The sequence below is a fragment of the Symphodus melops genome, assembly GCF_947650265.1.
Source record: "Symphodus melops genome assembly, chromosome: 3".
NCBI classification, from domain to species: domain Eukaryota; kingdom Metazoa; phylum Chordata; class Actinopteri; order Labriformes; family Labridae; genus Symphodus; species Symphodus melops.
In genome coordinates this window covers 2674976-2698717 of record NC_136693.1, presented here as the reverse complement: position 1 = coordinate 2698717, position 23742 = coordinate 2674976, and the positions used below count along the sequence as shown (strand labels likewise).

General features: G+C 43.6%; 2 protein-coding genes across 2 annotated transcripts; one reads left to right on the top strand and one right to left on the bottom strand.

Moving 5' to 3' along the window:
- Positions 1-4836: 4836 nt before the first annotated feature.
- Positions 4837-12637, bottom strand: slc67a1 (solute carrier family 67 member 1). The gene is made up of 10 exons (XM_079339395.1): positions 12474-12637; positions 11023-11120; positions 10761-10906; positions 9999-10131; positions 9748-9860; positions 7018-7128; positions 6743-6843; positions 6550-6651; positions 5710-5830; positions 4837-5600 (listed from the first exon to the last, which is right to left on the bottom strand). Exons 1-10 carry the CDS (start codon positions 12633-12635, stop codon positions 5416-5418), a joined length of 1272 nt encoding a protein of 423 aa, XP_079195521.1. The 5' UTR covers positions 12636-12637; the 3' UTR covers positions 4837-5415.
- Positions 12638-12749: 112 nt separating this feature from the next.
- LOC306821151 (very-long-chain (3R)-3-hydroxyacyl-CoA dehydratase-like) lies at positions 12750-23405 on the top strand. The gene is made up of 12 exons (XM_079339396.1): positions 12750-12816; positions 14441-14548; positions 16414-16456; positions 16769-16842; positions 18006-18170; positions 18765-18816; positions 18896-19006; positions 19785-19912; positions 20494-20606; positions 20695-20801; positions 20881-21012; positions 21720-23405. The coding sequence occupies exons 1-12, from the start codon at positions 12814-12816 to the stop codon at positions 21794-21796; spliced, it is 1113 nt and encodes a 370-aa protein (XP_079195522.1). The 5' UTR covers positions 12750-12813; the 3' UTR covers positions 21797-23405.
- The last annotated feature ends 337 nt before the right edge of the window (positions 23406-23742 follow it).

Below are 23742 nucleotides of genomic sequence, written 5' to 3'. Positions count from 1 at the left end.
TAAATCGTTCTCTTTTTGGTATAATTCACTTACTTTTAAATATTAATATTGTCGTAAAAGTACTTATATTTTCATTTCAAGTTTGTATTGTAAAAGACTCTCCAGACAACTTGCTTCCTGCATGGTCGCCCTCTAAGCTGACCAAAATGGCCGATAATGGTCCGATTTGTCTGTGAAGGACACAGATGCTGCTCCATATGAGTCATGCAAATAACACGCCGAGCTTATTCAGACAGATGCCTCGCCTGGCACACGTTTCCCCGCCTTTTACTAAAGCAAATTGTTATCTTATCGGCTCAGCCAAATTAATATGATATCCACATCCTGTCAGTTTTATCTTCAAACATTCAAATCTCCAACTGTGTAATCCTGAAGAAAACCATCATTATGCATGGAGCAGCAGGTATTTAACAAAGAGACCCCCCCTTCATGCCCTGATACGCTAAGATAATCAGCTAACAAACAGCTTTATTAACCTGCATTGAAAACCAATATGCTCCGCCACAGAAGCAAAAAAAGGGAGATTCTGTTTGTGGCAGCGAGCACCAGTTGCCCTCTGAGGTCAGCGCAGTGGTCATTTATTGTTCCCTTGTGGAGTGTGAAGCCGCGGAGACGCGTCAGTGGAGGATTAGCGAGCGGCGGCACATGTCAGGGAGTGAGAGTGTGGACCGGAGCGTGCCGGGCAGACAGAGCGTCATGGGGCTCAGAGCGGCCGGCACACGACCGTGCACGCTTCATTCATCAGCACACACACAGAGGTGAGGGAGGCTTTAAATGATGTCACCCTGAGCAAAGCCTCAAGTCTTTCCACAGGTGTTGTCACCTGCACGTAAAGTGTCGGCCTGCATTTTGGATCAATGACGAGGGACAGATTTTGTCTGTTCAGTTCGTCCACAGCTCAAAACATTCCTCCCGTTTTCTATGGACTGCACAAACTTGACATTCCTTGAAAAACTGTATTTCACTGTAACACACATATATATATTATAACACTTGTACGCTGTCGTAGCATTTGGAACAATGTGAGTGTAGGAATGGAAAATCTGTTCCTGCCTGGTTTCGCAGCAAACGGTCTTACAAGTTGTCAAATAGGGACACCGCGAGCGAGGGACCAAACCGAAAGGCCGCTGCCTGCCGTGTAATCAGGACGGGAACTCGAGCTTTCCCTCATCAGGTCGCTGTGGCCCCACTCATTATCTTATCTCCCATTGTGACCCGCTGTAATTCACCCTCTCATGATTGATGATGTCGCTGTCTGATTACACCAAGACAAAACCCCCCGAAGATCACCTTTCCTTCCTGTGGCCAGCTCCACGAGGTCGGCCCGCCGGAGGGGCTGATAGGGGGGCATGTGGAGCTGCTGTCAGGTACACATCGGTGTGCATTGTTACTCAGCAGGAATCGGCACAATGTAAGAAACCTGGAAGGAAGTTGTGATGTCACAAGCTTGAGAGAGCCTATTGGTTTGTCGACTCTCTGTTTGAAGCCTCGGTTTGGTTCGTCTAAAGGCCTTCACACGCCTCGGAGATCGTCGATCGTAGCTGCACACATCAGGGTTTTTTTTTTTTTCGGTTGGTGAGGGATCACTCTGATTGGCTCTTCTGAGGTTTTTGTTTATCTCCAGCTCTCGACACAGGTTCGGCGATCTTTCATGACAGAGTCGGTGGTTGGTCCTGAGGCGAGAAAACTTGAGAATAGTTGATTTAGAAGACTAATAAAGCTTGTACGACAATCAGTCAAACTTTTCACTGTGAATTTCTCCTGCCAGCCGAGTGAGCTGAAGTGAGAACGACCTCGAGCCAAAGGGAGGGGCTGTGGATATGTCATGTGACTGCTGCACGGCGCATATAGTGTATGCAAGAGGCCGCTACACTCTCTGTGCACACAGTTCAACGGATGCATTAAGTTTTTACTGTTCGCCCGTAAGTTGTTCTACGCTACTTTGATTCCATCAAATTACTCGTAGCATCGATATGAATTATCATCATAGCATCGTATAGCGGATCATTTTGCTTCTTCCACGTTGTTTGTTTTTCCCGGAGAATCTCCCGGCGCAGTCCTCCTGAAATGATGGAGATATTTTCAGTTGTACATATTTGAAAACGGCTTTAGATACAAAACTTTCGGCTCACTTGAGGAACTGAAGTTTTGATAATGAATAATTGTATAAACATTAGAATATATTCTTTCTTGGGTCAGAGATGTTACGTTTTCCGGGTACTGACAGATGAAGGTTATTTTCAAGCCTCTGGAGCAGCGTGTTTGTAACGCTGAGCTTTGTGTGCTGCGGCTCATCAACACACGAGAGAGCAGTGGTATAAAACATTCAGGCCGAGGACTCCTCTGCTTCAGATCATGTCCCTGGCCTGCCTCGGACAAATCAGATAGGTAACCTGTGCTCTTTTTAAGTGAGACAGTGAGCCTCATCTCTCCATGCGGCAGGTGGAGACAGATGCCTCATTATCCATGCCACAAGGGACAAAACAAGCCCCCGGACCCGATCGCCCCCCCACGCTGGCGTTTGGTTTCCAATGCACCTACACAGGGCCAACCTTGGAACGCCGCCGAAACGCGCTCATCTCTGACCTCAGTGAGCGCAGGTCGCATGCAGAGTCACATTAAACTTTTAGAGAACCCAAAGGTCCACCGTCAGGAGTGTTAACAGCAGCATTGTCCCGGCTCCCCCCTGACTCAAAGGGCCAAGTGTAACAAGGCACCCGGTGCAGTGGTCGAGGTCGCCCCCCCCCCCCCCCCCCCCCCCCCTCCCGGGTCCACAGATACAGTGACAGACTTCAAATCCATCTACAGCTCCTTTTGAGTGTCTGCAAGTCTGACAGCGAGACGGAGATAGAAGATTCAAAAGCGATCGGCTTGTTTGCAGCCAACGGCTCAACGCCAAGAGTTAAAGTAGAAACGTGTCTATTTTTAGTCGTCTTGATTCAAATAATGACTCTTTAACTTTGATTAAATGGGACAATTGTTGCCGTCTAAGTCTCTATTATCTAATGCCATTCGTTGCTCCAAGTATGTCAGTCTTGCTGCCTCTCTGCCAGTCGCAGCTGTACGTCTGGTTCTGCTCAAGTTTTCTGCCTCTCGATTGCCAAGTTCTCATTGGTGGATCGATTTGGAGTCTCTGTTAATCATTTTAGTTTCAACCTGCTCTTGAGCTCTGTTGATGGAGCAGGCGAGGAGAGAGGAGGCCGCTTCATGAACGTCCACCCGACTCTCTCCTCCACTTTTTATCCCTCCTCTGCTGTCGTGACAATAAGGACATAAAAAACAGGGGGAAAAAACATCTCCAGAAAAGTATAAAATGGCTGTATAAAAAAAAGGTATGATTTAGTTGTTGAGTGTTTTTAGGTCAGACTCAAACGGTGTTTCTGAGCGCGTTTGTCGGCTCAGGATACGGCGAGGAATGATGGCGTGTCGGCGTGGGATCAGACTCAGATGATGGGATTGTAACTGAGACAGCTGATCACATTAAAGGTGCAGTCAAACTAAACAAGCTGTGACACCCTGCCAGCTAAGAGTTACTAAATATAACCGCACAATGTGCTGGATTTGACTTTTTGTAATTGAATCAAACACAATGTGCCGTTTATCACGATGAAACATTTTTATACAAAGTAACTTTACCTCCAAATGTCTCCTGAAAATCAAGAAGAAAACTCTCTCATCTTATTGTTAAAAAAAATAAATCAATATTGTGTATTCAAGTATGAAACAAGTGGACACAGCTATGTCAAGCAGAGGTCTTGAGTTTCATCGTAGATGGAAACTTTTGCTTCAGTCGCTCAAGAAATGGAGGTCGGTGCTTTAACTCGTTAGTTCGTCCTCTGACTCGTGTGCTCCACTGTTTGGATCCTGCCTGAGAGAAGGAGTCCACTTAAGAATAGATTTCAACTCCTCAAGTTTTATATTTGGGCTGCCACTAATTTTTGTTTTGTAATTTTCTTTTTAACAGGAAGTTACCATATTTGGGCAAGAGGGTGGAGTCAGGAGGAGAGGAGAGGTGTGGGCGGAGTTACACGGTTACTAAATCCATAGTCAGTTTATCAATCCTGGCTGTTTAGTTAATTGACTTATTTAGCCGAGTTTGCTAACTGTGCAAGCGATGCACTTCCCTCAACGTCAGAATTACTCATAGCTCTACTTTGCTTTAGATAGATAGATACTTTATTGATCCTGAAGGAAATTCAAGGTTAAAGGTTTACGTTCCCCTCGAGAGGATTATCATCAGCTAGCTGAAGTGAACAGAACAGCTGTGATTTTGCTTTCTGCTGGTTTCTTTGGCCTTTTTCACTCGGGGGCTCTACGAGGACTGGCACACTTATAAAGCCAGCCTCAAGTGGCCATTTGAGGAACTGCAGTCTTTTTTTTTTTTTTTTTAACTCAAACATTTGCTACGTTGTTGAGCCTTGGAGGTTGCAGCATGGATTTAATCTGCGTGTGTGGATCTCCTCTGTTTGAGTGGCTCATTTATTTTGATCAACAAGACATCTGTTCAAGCTGCAGCTTCAAAGGTCCGTAATGACTGTGGAACAACACGGACCCCCTACTGTTAAAATAAGATCATCCTCATCCGGGGATTGCTGGACGTTACATTTTTAAAGCACAGAGAAAAAATACAATGGAAACACCTGCTGCAGATTTCATCAGCTCAACATGCTGCAGTTTGGCAGCAGAGGAAGAAGATAGCTGTAAATAAATAAAACTGGAGGATTCACACCGAACACTGCACATCGTTTGCTCCTCTCAACTTGTCAGTTCGGATCTTTTGGGGATGTAGATGTCGGCTGTGGACGGGTCATATAAAAAACTCAAAGAAAGAATGTGTGACTTTTTGACTTCCTCAAATTTCTCTGTTTTTATTTTCCATCTTGTGAAGCACTTTTTAACCCGATAAAGTGATAGGTATTCAAAGTGCGTTATTATTATAAATCGTGAGGTCTGTTTTACACTGAGATGCTCTTTGCTTTACAATAACTCATATTCAAAAGTACATCATTAAAAGGTTTAATGCAGACGATGCAAAAATACAAAAAATAAACTTTGATTACAATTAAAAAATCTCTGATATATATCTATGAGATAACAGGTGATACAGAGGCACTGATTGGTCCACTTTTTGATTTTTCTTTCATTTAATCGCAGCATCACTTTGGAAGTGAAACTCCTGAGAGAGAGATAATCGCCTGAAAATAAAACTGAGGTCTCAACTGAAGGATTTGCTGCCATCTAGTGGACCGGTCCTGCACCAGCACAGACTGAACAATGGTAAAAAAAAATTTTAAAAAAGAGTGAAATGACTCCACCTTTTTTTTTTTTTTTTTAAATGACTGAGACAGAAAACTTTAAATATAAACATCTGTAGATATAATTGTTCCTAAATTCAAACCCTGATGAGAGGAGCTCTTAATCCCGATGCTGTGTTGTCCCGAGGTGACGCTGAAGCATGAACACGAACACAACTATGTTCACTAAAAACTGAATTAAGCCTATTGATGAAATGCCGTAGTTCACATACAGGAAGCCGCCGACCGTCGGTCCAACTGTGCGGAGCAGAGACTGGACGGACGCACACAGACCCATCATGGTGCCTGTGTACAAAAACAAAGAGGGATTCTTTACGTATGAAATCTTTTTCACAGCGTTTTGTTTTATTTTCTGAATCTCGACTCGAGTTCTTCAGATGTCGTGTAATTTCACCTGTGTCAGAGGACGGCACGCTCTTTGTGAGGATGCTGTCTGTGATGACGTTAAACACGCTGAGAGAAAACATCATGGGGAAGACGATGATACAGAACTGGAACACGTTCTGCATGTAGGCCTGCAGAGAGAGAAGAATCATCTCGTGAGCCCAGCAGGAGTTTCAAATTGTGACTTTGCAGGCCTCTGTATTAACATTTTCCATCCCTCAGGCTTCCTCGACTGGCTCTTAAACATACACATATTTTCAGTATCCTGTCTGTATTGTTTAACCGAGCCTTCCTCCACATTTTCAGAGTTAAGTTGACTTTTCTTCCTTGAACTTGTAGGAACACGTAACTCTACCTGCCTGCGTCCTCATATCACAAATAAACCCCTGAACCTGTCTGACTGCATCTCATCATTCCCTGTAAAGTGATCTCTCAAAATGAGAGCAGACTGTCAGTGACAAGTGTCTGAAGCTTTCTGCTTTGCATTCATTTGGGATCCCAGAAGTGTTTTTTTTGTTTCGATACAGAAAGCAAAAGACGCAGATCGAATCACTCGTAATGCAATCCTGGTTCAACTTAGTCATCATCAAACTAGTACACACACGTGGAAGGCTCCATCTTTGGATCAAAATGTTGTTAGAAAAATACTGATGGATAAAAAACCTGCAAAGGAGGCAGATAGAAGTGAGAGAGGAGGAGAGATGGACACACGTAAAAAGTTTCTGTGCAGATTTTTAAAGTTGTTTCTTCGAGCTGTGACGGAAGCTGTTCTTCAGAGATCATGAAAAGTGATAGAGTGTGTGTGTGTGTGTGTGTGTGTGTGTGTGTGTGTGTGTGTGTGTATTAGTACCTGAGCCAGTCCGACCATCGAAGCCACTCCGATGGACAGAAGCAGCAGCGAGTTATCAGAGAACCTGGCTGTGAGCCGGCCGATCACCGCTCCCTGGATGACCTGAACGAGAATCCAAATATTGATGAAACATGAAACGACAGTCTGCTCTATCATCTCGTCGGCTCAAACCAGTCCATCTTCAGGCACTTACCATTTGGACTATGCCAAAATAAGCCATCAGATAACCATTCTGCTGAGGCTCCAGCTTAAAGAACTCCAGAGCGATGATTGAGAACATCACCTGGAAAATACCTGAAGAAAGAGTTTAGAGATGAAGAGAGTTTACAGTGAACAGCGTGGCTTATTGTTATACTTCTATACAGTCTCCTCATCTACACAGAAGGACTTTAAAGGCATCTTCATGCAGTAAAAACGTTCATTGTAATAATGAGGAATGGATCAGGGATGGAGACTCGCCGTGCTCACCTGACGGCAGGCCTACGATTATCTTCACCAGGAATGTGGGCGTCACACGAGGGAACTTCATCAGTCGGGTGATCTCGCCCACGCTGAACACCGACTTGTTTTTATTCTGACCTGCAGCAGACAAATCAAAGATCTCAGAGGCACTTTGTGTTTGACGAACCACGAGAAGTGAAGAGAGAGAAGACGAGACGTGAGCTGAGAAGAATTCAGCAGGAGAAATTTGTGGATAAATTTAGCTCAGTAAAATCCGTGCTTATCGAGAACAGGCTCATGGTGGCAGAAGGCTTTACATGTGATGTATACTGGTCGTCCCTCCTGTGAGCCGTCTCCACTGGAGTCTCCTCCAAAGTTAGACGACGTGTTTGCAAAACCTCCGGATGTCCGAGCTCGTCACCCTGTCTCTCAGCCGGCCTCTCGTTTGTATCCGTGATCTGAATCATTCAGTCAGCGCCTGAAGCTCATGAATACAGGTGATGCTTTGTCCCGTCGGATGAAGGTCAAGGTCAGCGTCACTTTATCCAGAGAGCTGCTTTAAAATGTCATTTTAAAAAGTGAACTGTAATATGAATATGTTCGCTTGCACTCTTCTCAGTCTGAAATGTGAACGGTAAGGATGAAAGTCATTTTTTGGAGCATCCAGTGTAAGACGACATGTCACAGGTTTGTAAGAGATCATTTTAATGTAATTAGTCTTTTTTTAAATCTCAATAATCCCCATGTAAGGAGGCTGTAGTGGAGCTCTCTCTCTCTGTCCTGTTTCTTAAAGAATAAAAAGCCCCCAAAAAAACCTTCAAATTAAAAAAAACTGTTTCTACTTTGGCTCCACCAAACGAGCACCATTTCAACATTTTGAGATGTGGCCTGATTATAAGAAGCCTAACCTGAAGCGCCCACTCGAGGTGAGCTTCAATGAACACAGTTTCTCAACTTTGTTGAAGTTTTATTTATTTGTTTTTTGCAGCTGGGCTCACACAGAGAGCGCTCTGCGGCTGGATGATGATGGATATCGGCGTGGGTTGAGACCGGCTCGATATCACTCCAGGCGACGGCTTTTCTGCTTTTTTGTTCCTCTTTGCCGCTTTCGCCTGCAGCTTCTCTTTCCGGAGCTGCTGTGTGACCTCTTCTGACTCCATCTTCTGCCTTTCCACCTCACTACAGTACATGTTTCTCTCCGCTGTGAGGGCCATGAGCTTTCTGCTCTGCTCTCTGAGCTGAGCCTTGCACTGCTGCAGCTGCACCGACACGTGCGTCAGACTCTGCTTCATGTCGTGACCGCGCTGCTGCGTCTCCCTCAGCTCCTCGGTGGTGGAGAGAAGCTCCTTGTTCGTCCTGCACAGCTCTTTCTTTAAGGACTCGTTGTCCTGCACAGTCACAGGTTTGCTGCGTCTTTTGGGGAGTAACACGTGAGATTTCCCTTTGACTATAACAATCTTTTTTGGGATCCTCTTCTGTATTTGGAGCGCCTCCTCACACCACCGCAGCTCCTGCCTCTTGTACTCAGCCTCCGATTTGTTGATGTCCCTCTCCTTCTTCAGCTTCTCGTTCTCCAACTTCAGGAGATGGATTTGCTTCATCTGCTCCTGACACTGACTTTCTTTACTCTTCAGGGCTGATTGCTGGTTGGTCAATTTGTCCCGCAGCTCAGAGCTTTCACCTTTGCACTCCAGTAACTTGAGCTGCAGGCCATCTCTCTCTTTGACCACCTTGCCCAGCTGGTCCTTCAGAGAATGCTGCTGGGTCCTGTGCTCGCCCGCAGCCTGTCTCATCAACTGCAGCTCCTTCTTGACGCTCTCGAGCTCTTGCTCCAGGGCCTCTTTCTGCTTTCGCCCCCACCTCAGGTCTAATTCTTGGATTCTGGATTTCTTGTTCAACACAGACAATTCCTGTTTGAGGTGAACTATTTCCTTTCTGTCCTGATCTTTGCTCTTGGTGCCATCGTGTATTATCGCGTCGACTTTCTTCTTGACTTGGATCTCCTCCGCAGTCGCCTCATTTTTACACAGCGTGGAGAAACACTCCCACTGAGCGTCAGAAAGATTTGAAAACCAGTCATCCCCGTCACCCGATGACGAGGGGCGCGCCGGGAGCTGCTGGGTTAAATCGAAGTCAACCGTCTTTCTCTGAAAGCTTTCCATGTTTCCTCTTCAGGAATCAAACCCGGTGTGAGCCGGAGACTGTCCGTTTAGTCCTCTCGTGCACGCTGCTGTGACGTCGTCTCATTCCGGAGCGTGATGCACAAAACATTCTGCACCTGAGCATTCTCTTCTCTAGTGCACAACAGGAAGCATGTTGTCAATGGCAACCGATTAACTCATCAGACAAATGAATGGAAGCTGACAATCCGCCGTCACTGCCTGACGTTGCCGTGGCTCAAACGTGCCATAAAAATCCTCTGATGGGTCGAGATCAGCAGATGGGCTCGAGATGGATGCTGTGTTGATGCCACTACTGTAAAATGCATGCAGAGGCGCTTCAACAGGCAAGGCAGGCAACTGCTTGGGGGCCCCAGGCCGATAGGCCCCCAACACTTTAAACCACAGCATTGCCTCAAAATGTGCACATAGAAAACGTCCCTGCTAAGTGTCGCATGCATTACCGCGGTGAAAATAATCATGGACGCTGGTTTGAGGGGCCACCAATGAATGTTTGCCCAACAGTCATGACGGACTCTAACCTGTCTTTGAACACATCTTGTATCCAGGTATCAGGTGTAGCAGAGAGGTGTCTTACTGTCTGTGTTGGGTCCCGCAGCTTGAACTTTGGTCGATTTTGGGATGAACTTTAGAACCAGCAGTAAACTGAAGGCGCTCCCTGCAGCTCCAAAACATGCAGTAAACGTCTCCCTGAGGATCAGGAGGGAGAGCAGAGTTAGAGGTTCAGGTTCAGGTTTTTCCTCCACTTTCATATTCACTAGTAGTACGTCATTTCTTTCGCTTGCAGATTCTCTTGTTTTTCGATTCATTGTTGTGAATGAAACTCACCCGTAGCGCGTGTTAAGCTGGCCACCCAACGTGGAGCCCGCTATCATACCGATCCCAAAACACAGTCCCATTTTGGATAGAGCACCGGCTCGTTGGTCGGGTTCTGAAAGATCAGCGACAACCATCTGAGAAGCTGCAGACAGGAGAGGGATTACAAATACAGCACATAAAGAGAGACACTGCAAACATTTTAAGAAGACGACACAACTGGATCAAAAGGTTTTGAGGTGAGTGTTACGTTAAAGGTCACATGATGCTTCACCATGTTTCTCTAACATGTCTCTAGTTCGACTACAAACCCCCCCAATGATGAGAAAAGTCCATCCTCTCCGTCTTCTGCCTGCTCCACTTTTCAGAAAACATGTGCTCAAACAGGCCGTTTGGAGATTTCCCCTTCATGACATCACAAAGGGCAGTAGCCCCTCCCCCAGGTGGGTGACACTCCCACAGCTAGGTGTTTGTTCTGCCCTCTGAGTCTGCCTTCTCACCGTAAACAATAGGACATGGAGCCAGAAAGCAGCGAGTACACCCGAGCCCTTCCAGAGAGGGGGCGTGGTCAGACACGGCTCATTTACATATTTAAAGCTACAGACACAGAAACAGCCTGTTCTGAGCAGGGCTGAAATAGAGGGGTTTATAGACATGATCAAACACAGGATCAGAGTGGATTTACAACAACACACTTCACACACATGTTGAAGAGGAACTCTGAGGCTTATTTACACTGGTTAAAAAAAGGAGAAGAGTATTTGTGGTGCTTACAAGGTAGGACGTGCATGAAGACTGTGGGGATTTTGTGGATGAACAGCATGGCCGGGTGGTTTGCTATGGCCAGCAACAGAAAGAAAACAACTGATGAAGAACACGCCAGAGACAGGGCGACTCGTGCTCCGAACAGATCTGCAAACCTGTCCCAAAAGAAGATTAAAAAAAAAAAAAAAAAAAGTTTTCTTCCAGACGACGTGCAGGTCGGATTTGATTCAACAAGTTCTTCATTATGTTGCAAGCAGTTTCATGGACTCACCTTCCAAACATGGGACCCCCGAACAGCTGAATTAAACCGACCGTGGTTTGTAAATAACCAAACCACAAGGTGTCGAAGCCGAGTTTCTTTGCCAGATACTGAAGAGAAACATCATGAAAACACATTGTTAAAAATGACTCCAGATACAGTTTAGGTGATGTTTGTCCTGGTGAAGGCATTTCAGGGCAGAAACACATTTTACCGTGCACTGCAACGTTTCCCTTCAGACTTTTACATCAACTTCAGGTTAAAGGTCACAGAAGCTGTGTTTACATTATAGATGTTTCATAAGTACATTTCTGCTGCAGACCCAGCAGCTTCTGGTCCAAAGGTGATGACACAAGTCACACAAGTTTCAGCTCATATGACTTGTTGTTAATATCCCCAGTAATCAGCACTTCTTTTACAACATAAAAAAACTCTGTACATTCGTACAGGAACTCTGAAATCACGTTACCATCACCTTATTTAGAGCAGCGGCTCAGGGGAAAGCTCTGATAACTTTCAGGAGAATGAATCAGTGTCGCTCACCTGAATGTTACACTTAAATTCAACTGTGGACATTATTTTCCCGACATATAATCGGTGTACTTTCTTGTTGTTTTCCAGCTCCTCTAAATACACTTAATATTAAATTAATTCTGGGTTTTCAACAGAGAAACGCATCTTTTTACAAATTCAATATATGTTTAACATTTTTGAGGTTTGGACTGTTGTCTAGACTAAACAAACATCGTGAAGGGGTCATTGTGGGTAATCACTATCATCATTTTAAATAACAGCTTAGACTCTAACTCCACTTTGAATCCTGCAATGTTGAACTCAACTACATCTATATAACATCATATCTTTAAATCAAATATTTGAAGGGTTTTTGATACTTTACAAACATTTTTCTCTGCATAGTTATACACTCGTACAGAAAATGAAAGTGTAAGTGAAAGTGTTTTAAGTAGGCTACTTTAACTAATAAACCCAGTTAAGTACTTTGTTTTACTCCATCAATGAACATGTTACATAACCATGACATGAGCCAATGTAACAGTAGTGTATCTATGTACAGTTTACACATTGATAAAGGACATTTATTCGCATTACTCTGATATATCGACTGTACTTTCATCCTTTTAGGTTTTTAAATCAGGTGTTAGGTATTGATATATAATATAATATAATAATATATGTATATAATACAGATGTGACTAAGGCTGTTGTTTTGAGATGTTATCGCAGTTATGAAAGTTCAAAAAGATTGTCATAAAATAAAACTAATGATCACCCTGAGGCTCATGATGAATGCACAATAAACACAATATGTCATCAATGCAACATGTATACTATAATGAAGCGATTATAAAGGTTTGTTGATTTTATTTAATGTTTCAAGGCGCGTTCATGACAGGCACGGAAATCTCAGCATCGTGCTCTGACATAACAAGAAAAATACTCACAGGGGTTACTGAAAACTGCAAAAACATCCATGTGACATCCAGAGCAGCGATGATGTAAACAACGTTGATAATTCTCTTCCTCTGTCGTTGGTCTAAGACGTTAACGGGGGTCGAAAGTGGAGATTTGGAGGTTTCCTCGGTGGTTTCTCCGCTTGGACTCATTTTGCTTCCTTTAAAAAAAAAAATCACACCTCACAGTCTGTAGCGGTGAATGTTGTTGTGTCGACGAGCTCTCCAGCGGTAGCAGTCCAGGAATGAATCAAGGTGTGTGGGGTCATTCACAGCCGGATAATAACCTGACGATCCCGCTGTTGAACTTTGACACTGAAGAGGCGTTACCATGGTGAGCTCACGCGACTGCTGCTTACAGTCTGCTAGCTAGCTTTAGCAGCAAACAATAAAAAACATTAAGAGCTTAGTTAGGGCATTGTTAACGGAACATTATTGACGTGTCTTTAGTTTCATTAAAAAATAGTCCTTTCAGGTGAATAAGGTCCAAAAACACGAGCCATTGTTGGGAGCAGGGAGTGTATGTTTGTGATGCGTTCAAAGACCCCTGGTTTCTTTCAGAACTTTCCTGGGGTTAATGAGTAATCGCTGTTTTTAATTCGTTTGGGTGATTTTTTTTTCTTCTTAAATTTCTGTATAAAAACACATACTAACCAGTCGATGAAAGAGCATATATCAAATTATTAAATTGGTGAAGGGTTAGGGTTAGAGGGTTAGGGTTTGGGTTAGAGGGTTAGCGTTAGGGTTAGGGTTAGGGTTAGAGGGTTAGGGTTAGCGTTAGGGTTAGGTTTAGGGTTAGGGTTTGCCTAACCCTAACCCATTACCTATTCAAATTAATGAATTACCTATTCAATAATTTGATATATGCTCTTTCATCGACTGGTTAGCCTAACCCTAACCCTAACCCTTACCCTAACCCCTAACCCTAACCCTCTAACCCTAACCCCTAACCCTTACCCTAACCCTCTAACCCTAACCCTAACCCTAACCCTCTAACGCTAACCCTAACCCTCTAACCCTAACCCTAACCCTCTAACCCTAACCCTAACCCTCATTTTGCCTAACCCTAACCCTACCCCTCATTTTGCCTAACCCTAACCCTACCCTAACCCTAACCCTAATTTTGCCTAACCCTAATCCTACCCTAACCCTAACCTTAACCCTAACCCTTTCAGTAAAAAATACCGCAGGCTGTGGATTATTAATTGACCATAATTGTGTTATTATTAGCTGTATGACAATTATACACGCAACAATAAGTACTCATTAGTTATTAGAAGAAAAGCAAAGTTTGTTCTTCGTTAAGTGTCCTTGAGTAAGATCAATGTAGGCTATCATTATTATTATTATAAAGAAAACTATTGTAGGTATACCATCATTTCTATCAGTTTTTAACATAAGAGTTTATTTTTGTCGTTTTTTATGGCTTTATTTAATCACAGGACATTGGATAGAGTCAGATATCAGAGAGAGAGAGAGTGGGAAATTATACGAGGAGCCACAACTTAATTCACTTGTCCAATTTTCTAATTTCACAACCAAATCTCCACAATGCACCTTAAATAATAAAAAAAGTAAGTATTTTAACATTTCTTAATTTTCTACTTTGACTCTTAATAAAATATAAACATGTTCCTGGTTATACTGAAATAATTTGACTCCACTTTGGCAGTGTATTGGCATTCTCTTGCATCCTTTTAAGAGTTTGTTTTGTCATTTTGTGTATGTTGAAATTTTCAATAAAGTTGGAAAAAAAAAATTGGCGTTCTCTTGTAACCGAGTGTTTTTTTACACGGCAGTCTGAGTCTGCGCGGCTCCTCCCCCCGGAAGTCAGCTGCATGATGTGCTCCTGCTCCACTGTTGTGTTGTGTTGGGGGTTGACAGAGCAGAGAGAGAGTCAAATGATGATTCCTTCTCGTCATTCTCTCTAGATTGTTCTTTTATCTTTCTGGCTTTAGGACATGATAAAAGACAGCCAGGGGACGATGCGGAGCCTCACCCCTCACGTGTTCTGGGCTCAGCGGCACGGAGAGCTCCTTCTCCGGGTGGAGCTGAGCGACGCGACGGTAGGACCGTCCGCAGCATCCATCCATCCCACACACACACACACACACACACACACACACTGCTCGTTTAATGACACATGAAGCCTTTATAAAGATGATATCCTCACTGTACTAAGTGTTTTATCAGCAGATTAGTTCATATTTGCCCTCTTGGTATCGATTAATCGAAGTGTTAGGAGTTAAATCGATGTAAATCGGTTAATTGTGCATTTATAATAACACAATTTATAAAATCTGATGTTTTAAGTCAACCGTCCCGCATCGCAAAGTGTTTTAAATATTTCGTAAATTTATTTATTTTGACTTCCAAAGCAGCAACAATATCTATATACAGTACCTGTTTGGACACCATGCCAAAAAACTCTGTATTTCTAACTTTAATTAATATTTTCAATTATATTACTTTTTATTCCTGATTATCTCCTCATTTTTATTTATTTTGTTTACATTGTTTTTGCTTTGGCTGTCTCTACATTTAAATCCATGTTCATATTTCAAACACGTTTTGTCCTTATTGTCTGCTTGTTCTTGTTTTAAATAGATGTACAACTATTTGAATTGCTCAGGATTTGTAAGGAAGGCGCGACATAAATAAATCTTGATGGATTGACTGAGCTTCAACAAAACAAATATAAGTCCTTGTCATCCAATGTTGGGAAATGTATTCTTTCTAATCACCAGGAAAGGCACATCAACTCCTGCTCACTCTCGAGATTGCACAAATAAGTTGTCATGTTTGTGTAATTTCTGCACATCTGTCTTGATTAGAAACATGACTTTGGATCTAGAGTTTCTTTTAAAGCTTAAATAATGGAGGTTGTATTGCTCATGGTTTTAACAAGACCACAAATATTGACAACCGTACCTGAAGGTCAAGCCATCAAAAAGCAAAAGAGTTTCATGATGAATGATTCAAGTTGAACTGGAGCTGAATGAAGCTGAAGTGTAACGATCACAGAATCATTTCAGGGATTAGACGAATAAGAAAATAAAACTCCTCGTTGTTGTTTTAATTAACCCCGTGTGGTCCGAGCCGTCTGATGGCTTCTCACTAAGTGCACAGTAACAGCTGATGATGACAGCAGCACTGTTTTCACATCAGTTCGACAACCTCCAAGTACTTAGATGTTTCCTGCTGATGAGAGCAGCTTAGTTTGCATCAGCAGATTCATCCACTACCATGTTGATTATTAATATCAGGAAAAACACAACCTGCATTAAGAAGGATTTGAGTCTCTTTGACTGTCTTGCGTTCATCCTTCTTCTTCTTGCTGGCTGCTTGTTTGCATTCATAAGCAACATGAAATACCGGTTCTCCTCCTCCTGGAGCTTTTTCAGTTTAAGCCCATCCTCACGCTGCGCCTGTTAGACGAAGGCCTCATCAAAGATGCATGACTTCTTTAAATGGTGGCCCTGGATCTTGTTTGGCCTGGTAGGAGGACGGTCTCATGATTACTGAACAGAAGAACACCTGTCATGTTGTGAGGCCCGTTAACTAACGAGGAGAGTGCAGTGCAGATGAAGCCGTCAGCGTCACAGGATGTGTGTTAGCCTTCGATGCACACATTCATGGTGCAGTTCTCAAACACGCGTGGAAAAGATGTTTAACACAGACGAGATGGTCACTCAAAGCATCGAGCGTCACAGACACTCTGAAAAGTGCTTTTTGTAATCCGTACAGCGCCCTCTGCTGGTGACGGAGAACTGCTCGTGTAACAGTGAAGCTCAGATGAAAGCTGAGCCAGTACCATAGTCACTAGATAAACTAATATAATCTATAACATGGGGCTCTAACATCGACTATCATCTGACCTGTTATTTAGGTGTGTCAATGTCGGCTTGAGTTTTCCTTTTTGTCTTTTCAGGATCTGGACATCAGCCTGCAGGACAACACTCTTCAGTTCAGAGGTCGGTTTGTACAGAGCTGATAAATGTTGTCATGATCCGTCGCATTTCTGTATTCTTTCTACACCGTCTCAAATGTTTGATCCACTTTCACTTTAAAGCTCTGTTATCATGTGACCACTGTTTTTTTTTTCTATCGTGGATGAATCTGTGCGTTATTGTTTCACAGAGTCCCGTGAACTCAAAATGTAAAGTCAAGAAAAACATCATCTCATCACATTCATGTTCAAGCTGTGACCGGGAAACGTTTTAATTTATCTTTATAATAGTCGGTTATTAACGTCCTCTCCATCCTCTTTTGTTTTTGTCCCACAGCTCAGGGTCACGGAGCTAAAGGAGACAATGAGTACGAGTTCAGTCTGGAGTTCCTTCATCCCGTTCAACCCGAGGTACTTTATCTATCTATATCTATCTATATCTGTATTTAAACCAGTTATAATATTCTTTCAACAGTTAGAGATATTAGTCTCCGTACAGTCTGACCTGTTTGTCACTCTTTCTTTAAGCCCTGTTTTTGTTTTTATTTGACGTATTTCACACACACACACACACACACACACACACACACACACACACACACACACACACACACACACACACACACACACACACACCTGACCTGTGGACATGCGTTAGTGTTGAGAAGTCAGAGTGGGGCGCCTTGCTTAAGGGCACCTCGTCAGGGACCGAGCACCTCTCCAGCTACCTGACTAATTTCCATATTTTGGTCCATTCCGGGATTGAACCGACAACCCTCCAGTTCCCAGCCTAAGCAGATGGAGCTGCTGCCCCTCTGGTTGTGTGACGGTGACATACTGTCACTGGAGATTAAGATAAATATTTATATCCATTTTAAAAATCACATCAATACTTCCAGCTTCTATGTTGAGTTTTTAACGTCCTCCTCTTAAACAATGAAGCTTTTGCTCAGAGGAAAGTTTCAGACATCACAAATCCTCAGTGTGACAGTGAATGTGTCACTTCAGTGAGTGTAAATCTAATTAAAGCAGGCGCTGATTGAAAACGTCTTCCTGCTGAAGTCTTAATTATGTCGTAGAGCGTGACCCTTTACATGTAGTCACTTTATTATCAGACCTCATATTATTAACACCTGAAGTACGACGCATGACGAGGCAGTTTCAACTTTAAAGGAGTTTTTAAAGTGTGACTCAGCTTTTTTCTGCAGCACCCCTCATGCAAAAAAAACTGTTTTAAAACGGAGGAACACATAAAAAAAAACGACAAAAAAACCCCATAAAATACAAAAGATCAGGCAGAAAAAAAAACAAATCTTGTGGTGTCCTTCAAGCGGACGGTCCAGGGTTCAAACCGACCTGTCGCTCATTTCTAACGCGTCACTCCCCACTCTCTCTCTTTCTCCCAGATTTCTGACTGCAAAGAGAAATAATGAATTATTCACATGACTCAGCAAAGTGTCCTTTAACCATCCATGGTCGTGAAGCGGTGGATAAAAGGACGAGTCACTTTCTCTTTCTTGGATGAAAGATACAGAAGAATAAACTCTGCTCTCTGTGTGTGTGTGTCTGTAAAGATCAGCCATAAGTCCACGCAGCGTCTGGTGGACGTAAAGATCAGGAAGCAGGAGGAGCGCTGGTGGGACCGGCTCACGCTGCAGGAGAAGAAGCCTCTGTTCCTGGCTCCAGACTTCGACCGCTGGCTGGACGAGTCTGACGCAGAGATGGAGCTTCAGGCGAAGGTAGGAAGAGGAGCAAAAACAAACTGTGCTGAAGAGCCAGTTCAGGCTTTTTATATAAAGGAAGTATAAATAGAGTGTTTTAAGTGCAGACAGGTTTCATGCAAAGAGGAAGCTGCGGTGAAGCCATTTTTAACAACAGGCTTTCATCACGCTTCACAGCCAGCCCTCAAAACTTTGCATCTGTCGTTGTGGTCAGGCAGAGCTGATGGGACAGGTTTCTATTCTGCACTGAGAGTCGAATCTCTCCCACACATGACACAACAAAGTCCCCTCGGACTCGGAGAATGTCACGTCAGAAGCCGGGGAATCCTGAGTCGGAGGTGAGAGGAGAAACTTCTTTTATGAGGTCCAGATCCACTCGCTCGTGTTTCTGAGCGGGTCTGCGTGGAGCTCGCTCGGTCTCAGGACTTAAAGATGCATTTAAGAGGACAGAGTTTGAATCCTGACGAGGTTTAGATCCAGTTTCAATCAAATCAGAAACGGAGGAGAAAAAGGAGGTTGAACTGAGCGTGGATCTCTTTGTTGACGTGGTTCAAACAGGTGAACGTACAGCTGCAGGTATGACGTGATGCTGAGTGTTGTGTTCTCTTTCAGGAGGAGGAGAAGATCAACAGGATCAGTGTGGAGTCCAGAGTCCGTGAAGACCGTGAGTCACACTCAGCTGCAAACATCCACATGTGTCATTTCATGGACGTCAGCTCACCTGAGTGATTCTGTCTCCTCAGCGTACCTCGGCTTGAAGAGAGGATACCTGTTCATGTATAACCTGGTGCAGTTCTTGGGATTCTCCTGGATCTTCGTCAACATGACGGTTCGACTTTTCATCCTCGGCCAAGGTTTGTGGAAGGAAGAGCACGACGCGGTCGGCTTCCTGTGGCGAGTCAGCGTCGTTCACAGAGGGAAGGAGAGTAAAACCACGACGTGCCGTAGAAGATTGATGCAAACTTGATAACCAATATTTCCTGAAAAGGGAGAAAAAAAGCTGAAGAGCTCATTTCAGTTCATTGTAGAATCACCGGCTGAGTTCTGAGATGGCAGCAGATAATTCTCAGGAGAAATGAACAAACACAGTTCAGGTAGAACAGACGATTATTAAAGCTCAACCTTTTTTTTTTTTTTTTAAGGTGATTTCAGAGCGTCTAAAAATGGACTCACAGAGACACTAAAGCAGCTTTGAGGAGAAATCATTACAGCTCATTTTGTACACAGTAAAATAGTTGCTTTTTTTTTCCTCTTTTTTTTTAAACATCACACGACTGTTTTGAAAAAGTGCAAACAAAAAAAAAAAGCCGAATTGGCACGCAGCAAAAGAGAACCGAACTAAACCATTTGTTCCCCTCGTAATAGCTTTTGAATTTTATGGACTCAATAATGAGTTAGTGCTTGATTATGAACACAAAAACAGACGGGAGACAAACACAATTAGTGGCACCGTGCGGTATGAAAAAACAAACAGGAGGTGAGAGAGGTCTGTGTTTTCAGCGACGAGCTCATTTGAATAGAAACGGGAACACGAGGACACGGCGGGGATTTGTTTTGCATATTATTGAGGATTATGAGATGGTGGCTCATGTAGCGTGCCGTTTAATGAGGTGGCTTTGTCTCTGTCCACAGACTCCTTCTATGACACCTTCCACACCACGGCTGACATGATGTATTTCTGTCAGATGATGGCCGTGCTCGAGGTCATCAACCCGTTACTGGGGCTGGTCAAGACTGGATTTTTCCCCGCTATGATTCAGGTGACACGACGCAGCAGCCAGTTTGTCCTCCTTCTAACTTTAGATTCTGCTCCTGAAGGCTCTGGATTTGATTGGACCAGAGGAGGTAGGCGGGGCTTTGACGGCCGTTTTGGACGCCCCCCTGGGTTTGCCAGATATGAGAGCAGTTATCAGGTCAAAGCAACAGGAAGCGGGCAGTGGAACAGCTTCAGATAGAAGCCACATTTTCTCCTTTTTATCGTTAAGAGAGATTTATTAACGAGGGGAGGCTGTGGCCTAGTGGTTGATTTGCATGCTCTGAGAACATCTTACCAAACAAAAACATTTCTTCTGGTTTTTTCTTTGATTATTTTAGCAATCTTTAAGTCAAATTGATGTTATTTGAGTTCCTGTAGGTGGGAAGTCTGAGTCTCCTTGGACGCGTGTTGTTCCAGTGTTTTCTTTCTCCCTGGTAACCAGCTCTGCCCGAGGCATAAAATGCACTTATGATAAGATGATCGCACCGGCGGTCTGTCTCTGATGACCTGCAGAGCACGGCTCAGATGCAACACAGAAAACCACGTCCCCACACCAGGCTGAACTCGTGTTTTCTGTTCCTGCAGGTGGCGGGAAGGAACGTCATCCTGTTCGTGATCTTCGGCAGTCTGGAGGACATGCAGAACAAACCCGTCGTCTTCTTCGTCTTCTACCTGTGGAGCACCATCGAGATCTTCAGGTCAGCCCTCTTCCCCCTCGCTCTCTCTGGTGAACACACACTGCGTCCTGGTCGACTGTAACCTCGCCTCTCTCTCTCTGTACGCCAGATACCCGTTCTACATGCTGGCCTGCATGGGCACGGACTGGAAGCTGCTGACGTGGCTCAGGTACAGCCTGTGGATCCCGCTGTACCCGCTCGGGGTTTTGGCTGAAGGTCAGTGAGGAGGAAAGGTTGGGAGGAAGTGACGTTTATGAAGGTTGTTGCTCACGATGTGTGACGCTGTTGTTTCCAGCCGTGGCTGTGATCCAGTCTCTGCCGATCTTCGATGAGACTCGTCTGTTCAGCATCCCTCTCCCCGCCGTGCTGGGTCACTCCTTCAGCTTCTCGTACACGCTGCAGCTCTACCTGGTCCTCATGTTCCTGGGTGAGACACTCGACATGTGCAAACAGGTGTAGAGGGTTTGGGATGAACTGAACGGGACATGGGGAATCCTTTTGTTTATGCAGATAGGACAGAGTAGAGTGAAGGTGGGGAGAGAGAGGGGGGGGGGGGGGGGGGGGGGGATGACAAGCTGCTTTAAAGATCTCTCTGAGGCTGACGTGACACGACAACGATCTGAACACAAACTGCAAAAGTGACGTTACGTTCCCACTTTTTTATTCCGCGTTTAGACGGGCGTCTCCAGGTGACTCGGTGGTCCAGTGAGCGACTGTAAAACTCCTGGAGAGATATCAGAGCAGCTCGGACAACTTGAATGTCCGACTGATGGAAATAATCCCACATGTTTGTTGTTGATTGCCTGTGGATGTGACATCAACGCACACTTTTGATTTTTCAACCCTTTCAGACGGGTGGAGCGTTTTTAAGATTTCCTCTCTGGAGGATTGGTTAATTTTTTTTTGCGTTTTTTTTTTTTTTTTTAGCCCTGAAAACGTCTTAACAAAAAGCACATCTGATCCAATGATTTGTTGGTTTCACGTGGGAGCGTTGTCGTGTAAAGCCAGCCTCACACACTCGTGCAAACGTGTCTCTGACGAGGAACATCAATATGTCTGAACTGTCGGTCACACGGCTCCCTGTTAGACTTTGCCTGTTTAATGACACTGACTGAGACTCCCTCTGCTCTGCAGGACTCTTCATCAACTTCCGACACCTGTACAAGCAGCGCAGGAGACGATTCCGCTCGAGGAAAAGGAAAGTCCAATAACTCCCCTCCTCCTTCTTTTTCTGTTTCACTGAACTGACGTCCACGAGCAGATCAAAATGGGAGCTTCGTTTTCCTCTTATTGCCTTTTCTCATCTTCACACACACACACACACACACACACACACACACACACACACAGTGTCGACTTTCTGAGCGATGAGGGAGCAGTAAGTGTCAGAGTTGGAAAAAGAAAATGTCCATGCACAAACTCAACGCAGCAGATCTGTAACTGTCTTTTATTTATTCACCCTGCTTTGAAAAATGAAGGTTCTTATTGGTTTCAATCGATTGATCAATACTTTAAAACAGCTTGATGAGCATTTCTCTTAAAGCTGTTTTTTTGTTTTTCTACCCATTTATTTAAAAATCACAGATGGACTCAGTATTTATTGATATTTCTCTGAGTTGATGTTGAACTTTTGGATCCCCTGAAAACAGTAACTGGGTGGAGGAAGTTTTTAGTAAACTTTGTTTTTCACCCCTGATATCCTTTGGCTAAGCTAAGCTAAGCTAGGCTAGGCTAAGCAGATATCATTAGAAGTGGAGGGGAAAAAATCCATTTCTGTACAAATGAAGATTGTTGTCCTCTGAGATTTGAAAGAGATTCAGAACTTCTTTTTTTTTCCTTGTGTACCCGAAATGGAGCAGCGAGAAATTCATCCAGTCTGACACGTGACTGGAGTAGATCCGACTCGATTGAGGGCGGCTGTGGATCAGTGGGAGGAGTCATTGTCTCTCAATCAGAAGGTTGAGGGTTTGATCCCCAGCTCCTCCGGTGTGTCCCCAATCAACCAGCTCAGGAGCGCCTCCCGGTGGCTGCTCACTCACTCAGACTGTAAACACCTGATTGTCCCTTCAGGGATCAATACACTAAATCTTTCTTCTTTTTTTTTTTTAAAAGTCATTCAAAATAGAACTTGAATTACGAATCCAGATTTTTTTCCGAATCAAAAATCGGTTCTTTATTGAATTGAGGGATTAGAATCTGAATCCCGTATCGCCGTCTACACGAGGCCACGTCCTGATCTAATAAAACACATGAATGCATCCTCGATTATTATCAATAATGAAGAATTGATCAGCGGTGAGCCAATGTGCAGAATGAGAAACGTTCCCTCTGGATATTATAATCTGTTTTAGAGTTTTTAAAAAGTAGATGCATGACTTATATCTGAAGTGTTTAACTCTGCGGTGTTACCTTTACTGAAGGATCGCAGAAGTCCCTCAATTATAAACTTTTCATTTCTTTTTAAATTTAGAGAATGTGGTTCTACTTATTAAGAGTTTGCCTGTGATAGAATTTGATGTTTTATTTGCTTCCTCTCATCTGTTGCTGTTTAAACAATCAGGCTGCAGCTCGACGTGTTTCTCAGCAGATGTGACAGATGTTTTTATCCTCCTGATACAACAACGACAACGATGATGTTTGAAACTCTCCGTCCACACTGTTCACCTTTCAGCCTCTTGTTTTTCATTTTTATTTATTACTGCGGACTCATCCGATGTGAACTTTAAAGCTTGTTTAGACGATTTGTTGCATTTTAAAGTCTTTTGTCAAATGTTTGAATTTCTGTTCAAAATCAACATTAAAGTTTTTAATCTAAAAGTCTGAAGTTTTCTCCTTTACTGAAGTTTACATCAGACACTTTTATAAAGAACTTATATGTTCAAATGTTGTCTGTTATACATTTAAAGATTATCGTTCACATCAAGGAAGTCGACATGAAGACATCAGTCTGGTGTCACTTTTCAAATCTGTCCTCAGAGTTCATAAAAGTAAGAAATGCAGAAATATTCATTCTTTTTTTCTGAATCAGTTTCCTGAACTCCATCTTCATTTTAATTAAAATCCTTCTACATTTATTATTATTATTATTATTATTGTAATGTCATCATGATCTGACTGTGGAGCATCCTGACCGGCCTCAGACTGTGAGCTGTATGTC